Source organism: Atta cephalotes (assembly GCF_000143395.1).
Source record: "Atta cephalotes unplaced genomic scaffold scaffold00125, whole genome shotgun sequence".
Taxonomy (NCBI): domain Eukaryota; kingdom Metazoa; phylum Arthropoda; class Insecta; order Hymenoptera; family Formicidae; genus Atta; species Atta cephalotes.
Genome location: NW_012130189.1, coordinates 5,023 through 11,639, shown reverse-complemented (window position 1 = coordinate 11,639; position 6,617 = coordinate 5,023). Strand labels below are relative to the sequence as shown.

The window sequence follows — 6,617 nt, the reverse complement described above, 5'->3', positions numbered from 1 at the left end:
ATTTTTGTTAACACATTTACAATTTTGAAATCTCAATCAAATTCTAAGAAATTATACTGGCATTAATTTTTGGTTGAAAAAACTTACCTAATAAAAAGCCCATGTTTGTATCTAAATTTATTTTAAAATAAGACGAAGATGATAACATTTCTGTTAATGTTTCAAATAACACGTTTGTGTACTTTTGCTTTTCCTTTGATTTAATTATAGATATATTATTAAATTCTGAATTTTTCTTTAAAAAAGGTCCTGTAATTTAAAACAATATAAATATCGATGAATTATTGAAAATATATAATATTAATATATTAAAATATGTACAGATCCGAATATACCTTCATAATCCTTCAATACAAACTGTGCAACAGCGTTGATATTTAATAATTTTAATTTCTTTGCTATATTTAAATGATTAAAAGCTATAAAAGTCACAAGAAATTAATGTTATTGATACAATGTAAAATAGATACAAAATAAATTTTAGATACATTATTTAAGTAGATACAAACCGTTTTTTTCCATTAATACAGGGTCCAGTAGGATTTGTATGTGTCGTGGTTTCACTGCATCTAAAACTGTTAAGGCCCAAGTAACATCCAGCCATTCAATCCAAGACATTTCAAATGGGCTTATATATTCTGCAAATTTCTAACAAAAATAATAAAAAAAATTATATATATTTGTATCAAAGAAAATAAAATTTTTTTTACGTCCGAAGAGAAACTTCAAATACTTAAAATAGAAACATTATGAAATTCTCTCAATATACCTCGAGAAACGAGTTTGCTTTCTGGGATTTGTACTGTAGGGCCGCAAACGTTTGTAATATTGATGAATAATCCAGAAATTTATAATCTATTGATTTCATAAATAAGGTGTTACAGAATGCATCAAGTATATCCGTATTTTTGTAACGCAGAAATCCTAATGATGTTATTATGGATTTATTTAAAGCAGCGTTCTTGTTTTTTGGTATACACTTCAGTAAATCAGATGCGATTTTATCTAACAAGACCTATTCCATATGTTATATTTCACAAATCTGATAAATTCTGTTTTCATGTATATATCCATATAAATGTGATATGCATACCTTGTCTGGAAAATTAAGTATAACCATACTATACAACAAAGTCGCACATTGGTTCAAATTTAATGCTATATTGTATTTGACAATATTGTACGACAACATCTTTAATAGTGGAGTATTTCTGTCTTTTTTTTCTCTCAACGATGTTATCACCTTCATCATATAAAAATACATGTGAATACATATATTCAATATACATTGTAGCTACTGTAATTATTGTATATATACAAATATAGATAATTGCAAATATTGCAGGCATAGATTCTCATATAAAAATATACTTTTATGTTATCAACATAATTATTATATATATATTATACATATACTTATATATATTATACATATACATATATTTTACATGTTATCAACTTTTATACATGTTAAAATTGTACAAATACTCATACTCACAGTAATCATTGCAGATGTGGATAACTGAGAGTATTTAGAAAAATCATTTATTTTATGAATTTTCACTTCACTACTCTCATCACTCTTAACTAACTTCCTGAGGTGAATAAATCGTTCATCAATCTCAATGTCTGAGATCTGTAATTTCCCACTATTTATCTGATTAGTTATGCTCGATATTAGCTTCAGAGCATTATTTATAGACAGGTTTGGTAATACTGCCAAGTCCAACAAATCGTTTACAGACTTGGCAGCTTGAAATTGCTTGAAAAATACTGTGTTGTTGTCATTCAATTGTTTCTTCCTACTGTTTCTTTCTTCTGTCATATGAAATGTCGTCTGGAAACTCATATCCTTAGGTTGCTGCTCCTTTTCTTTCTGCATGGCTTGTATTTTTGAAAAATTAGTATTGTTATCTTCCTAAACAAAAAGCCATATACAGTCTTTCTTTCCAAAAAAATTGTGAATGAAACATGAAGATTGTTATCAAATTGAGTTTATCAAAGAAAAATTATTAGATCTATTAATTGTATTTTACAGTCACAGATGCAGCGGATTGCTCGCCGGTGACTGTCGTACTGGAGTTACAGGCCACAAGAGCGGTGAAACGCCAGGATGAGCGAGGTGCGATCCTAGCAGTCGCAGTGTACAGCATCGCGCTGAACTGCAGCATTGTCATTAATCTGTAAAATGGTTATTTATGTAATTGTCGTGATCGGGAACAATCCGCAATGATGATTCAGGCTCGTCGATTCATGACATTCGCACGAAAATACAATTGCTCTGTACGACTTACGTTGCAAACGGGTGCAGGAATAAGTAGCGTTATCGCGAAAATAAACAATTATCGCGAATGATCTCGGATACAGCAAGGCCACCAGGTATGCATATTTAGGTTAGGAAATCATCATGCAGCTGGTCATAGATGCAAAGAAGTTTAGATGCGTGGTTGCGAGTTAAAATCTCACCAGACACTACTATCATCTTTTAATGGAATCTCTCGATCTTTTCAGTTCATCAAAAATGTAAAAGAATATCAATTTAAATCGCTGAATAATAATACAATTATGTATGATTTTACAAAACAATTCGAAAGCGTATACTAATATTTAAAGAAAATTAATTTAAGGAAAAATTAATGAATTAATAAATTAAGAAGGCTAAATAAGATCTAAAAAAATATCACTCAGGTATTCTATAAATTTTTTTTCTTTATTATATCTCTTTATGTAGATATTATTTATCTGCGAAGAAGCTTAATAATTAAGAATTTTTATAAAGTTTATTTCCACTATAATATTTTTTATATTTACAAAATAAAATAAATTATTATAGTATTATACGCTATTTTATTTATCAGTATTTCATCATTATTTTATCATTATTTATTATATTGTTCCATTAAATATATAATTATATTATTTCATATCAATATAAATATTTTTCAATAATTTCAATAATAACGAAATTAAGTTTAATAATAATATAACACTTTTTTTTAAAACAAAGTGAGTAAGAGAAAGATTATATAAAACATATAAGAAAATACCTATACAATTGATTGTTTTTTTACAGTAGAATTTTTTGTAATTTTTATCTTCCTCTCTTTCTAATATCTGATTTTATTATATAATAATTAAAAAATAATAATTAAGAAGTAAATATATTTTACATTATTATTATTTATTTTTATTATTTGTTTATTATTTACACATCATTATCGCGTCATTTACTCTCAGTTTTTTAAATACTTTTTATAGATCTAATAATATATTTTATTGATATAATTATACAAAAGAGATATATATATAATAATATATTTTTTATTTTATTTTAAGTACCAAATGTATAATGTAACGTAATTAAAAAAAAACAGATTTAAGAAATGTCAGAATCGAGGGGAAGGCTCGCTGTCGTTAAATCACTGCACTATATTGAGTAAACATTACGTAAGTATTAACTTGAAGTTATTTAATATATACAGTACAAATTATAGAACAGCCTAGACTCCAAAGTATTCTGTAATAAAGTACTCTTTTTGAATGGCTCGGCAGGGGTGAATGTTCTTGCTTCGAACGCTTCGGTCCGAAGGTTCATCATAGTACAATCAGTAGAGACACTCAGCGAAAAAATGCATGTTCGCGCAGGTACGCAGCTTTTGTTTTGGGCTGGATCCAATGAAATGCAAAATGACAAGAACGTACATATTACACAGATCCCGTGTGAGCAGACATCCGTGGCAAAAAAGATAATTTAAGAGTTGCGCCGTAAATATTTCTAAAAAATGGATAAAGAAAGGAAAATTATGTTACGTGCAGTATTAAACAATGCAATAATAATAGTAAAAATTCACAATGTTTTTTATCTCAAATTTTTTATCTCAAAGATATCGTAAGGTAAATTTTTATAATTTACAAAAAAGTAAGTAGTTTATGCTAGGTTAAACATAATCAAATGTAATTTTGTAAAAAAAGATAATATTTTTACATTGACTACGTTTACACGACATCCTTAATTATGTTTTTTAGAGCAAAACAATGGACTCACATTATATCCTCTTTTAGTTCTGGATTTTTCAAACGTTAACATGGCGGATGCTCATGTGACTGTGACGCAGAGATTAAAGGTGCCGACACTGAGTGTCCTTACTGGTTATACTGGTCTCTGTGGTTTCATTATCTTCAATTTTTCAAAGTTCCTGTTATATTTAATTTCTGTTTGTGAATTACGATTAATTACAATTGGTTACGTCAATCTCAGTGCAGGAACTAAGATCAATCGAAAGAAGGAGATAGCGCAACAGCAGGTGCCAGTTGTTATAAGTCGCGGAAATTGTGACAAGTGTATCAGAAACACGAATCAACTGATTAATTATGCATTCCATGAAGACGCCGCGTATTCTTTCGATTCAGAGTCATGTAGTGTCAGGCTACGTCGGCAATAAGAGCGCTACTTTTCCGTTGCAGGTGAATCCTATAGAAGAATTTTACAACTGTCTTTTCATCAAATTCCCATCGATGATCCTTCTCCTTCAATTCATGAATTATCGGTTGCAAATCCGCGAATCCTACGATCCCATATCTCATTATTTTTTCTTAATATAAATGATCGTAAAGACATGTTAAACATTGCAGATAAGATACAAATATTTTAGAGATAAAATGCTTTCATCAGAGATAAAAAAATTCCAGATGCAATGACGATGACAAATCTTATTATTATATTAGCATTTATATATTAATTTAGAAATTAATTTGGTATTTTTTTATGATTCTTTCCGATTTAAATATCGTATATATGCTGATGCTTAATTTGTTTCCGCTAATCTAGACTAGTTTTTAAATTTTTAGAATAAGTAGAACAAATAATTTTATATACTTGCTGAAACACGAGTGAATTAATATTAATATATTAAGTATATAATTTATATAATAAGTTTATAATTTATATATTATTTATATATTAATATATTAATATATTATTTATATATATTATTTATATATATTAATATATATTTATATATATTATATATATTAATATTATTTATATATATTAATAATATGTATTAAGTTTAAAATTTATGTATTGATATTAAGAGAAAAATTTGTTTCTATTAGTTATTAGGCTTTGAGGTCGATGCAATTAACTCTGTACAGTTGTCCAATCATACTGGTTACAAAACATTTAAAGGCCAAGTACTCAATGATAAAGATTTAGGTAAAAACTTGGGAAATAAATGATGCAATATGCTCAATAATGAAATATATCTAATGTAATTACTGCTTTAGAGGACCTAGTTGACGGTTTAGCGCAAAATGGCTTAGACAATTATACACACTTGTTAACTGGATATATTGGTTCTGCCTCCTTTTTGAAAAGAGTGGCATTACTAGTTACAACTTTGAAAGCCAAAAATCCAAATCTTACATATGGTACATTATCTTTTAACAATAATTTTTATGTCAAATTATGATCAAATTTTTTTTCATGAATTATATTTATTGTACGTTTTCTATATTAGTTTGTGATCCTGTTATGGGTGACAATGGCAAGATGTATGTCCCAGAACCACTGAAAAAAATTTACAAAGAGGAGATAATACCATTAGCGGATATAGTAACTCCAAACCAATTTGAATTAGAGTATGTGTGATACTTAATATACAAAGTGATATTAATTTCTATACATTGATGATTGATCATTATTACAATTGCATAAATTGCTAATAACTTTTAAAAATTAATGTATTTTCTCTTGATGATCACTTATGTATTGCTTTTATTTATTTTTTCAGATTACTTACAAATGAAAAAATCACTAATATGAGTGAATTGCAAAATGCTATTAAAAAATTACATCGTAATGGACCAAAAACTGTAGCTATATCGTCAACTGATCTTAGCGAGAAACTGACGGCAGTAGTGAGCGCAGCGAAAGGTTGATGCACTACAAGATAAAACGAACTTTGAATTGATTATAGATTTGCATTATCTTTCTTTATTTCAGATAATATATTAATAAAAGTAGATATTCCTAAAATACCAGCAACTTTCACGGGTTCTGGAGACCTCTTTACCGCGTTATTTCTTGCCCACGTATACTTACAAAATGACATGAAGGTCATCATGGAAAAAACTATTAATTCTCTGTATAGCGTGCTGCTTAATACGTATGAATATTCTAAAGGTGAATAATATTTCTACAATAGGAAAAAAATACTTCAGTATCATTCCTAACAAACAATTATTTGCAGCGTATATAGATACCGAAGCACAATCAGCCAGGAAAATCGAATTACGACTTATACAAAGTAAAAACAGTATTGAAAATCCAAAAATTCATCTACTTGCGGAATTCTTATAACATTTAAAGTTATAGAGAATAATTAAAAGAAATGCTTAAAATGTTATTTATAAGTAGTGTTTATAAAATTTTTGATATATTACATATAGTTTATGGAAAGATTTATCTCAATAATTGAACACATGTTAAGGTGCGTATTAATAATTAAACATTTATTAAGATATATATATGTATATATAAAAAAAATATATATATATATACATACATATATATATATATATATATATATATATATATATATATATATATATATATA

The 6,617-nt window shown here is 27.3% G+C and overlaps 2 protein-coding genes across 2 annotated transcripts; one reads left to right on the top strand and one right to left on the bottom strand.

Annotated features, from left to right (window-relative positions):
• Positions 1-87: 87 nt before the first annotated feature.
• On the bottom strand, positions 88-2,177 carry LOC105625146 (protein TBRG4; the record flags this gene model as incomplete). Its single annotated transcript, XM_012206487.1, has 7 exons — positions 2,043-2,177; positions 1,499-1,918; positions 1,094-1,243; positions 770-1,015; positions 510-648; positions 336-419; positions 88-249 (listed from the first exon to the last, which is right to left on the bottom strand). Coding segments are annotated over exons 1-7 (1,336 nt in total), but the record flags the coding sequence as incomplete, so codon positions are not given.
• A 2,194-nt stretch (positions 2,178-4,371) lies between these two features.
• LOC105625145 (pyridoxal kinase) lies at positions 4,372-6,361 on the top strand. Its single transcript, XM_012206486.1, has 7 exons — positions 4,372-4,464; positions 5,116-5,215; positions 5,287-5,430; positions 5,520-5,640; positions 5,793-5,935; positions 6,005-6,184; positions 6,252-6,361. The coding sequence occupies exons 1-7, from the start codon at positions 4,372-4,374 to the stop codon at positions 6,359-6,361; spliced, it is 891 nt and encodes a 296-aa protein (XP_012061876.1).
• Positions 6,362-6,617: the final 256 nt, after the last annotated feature.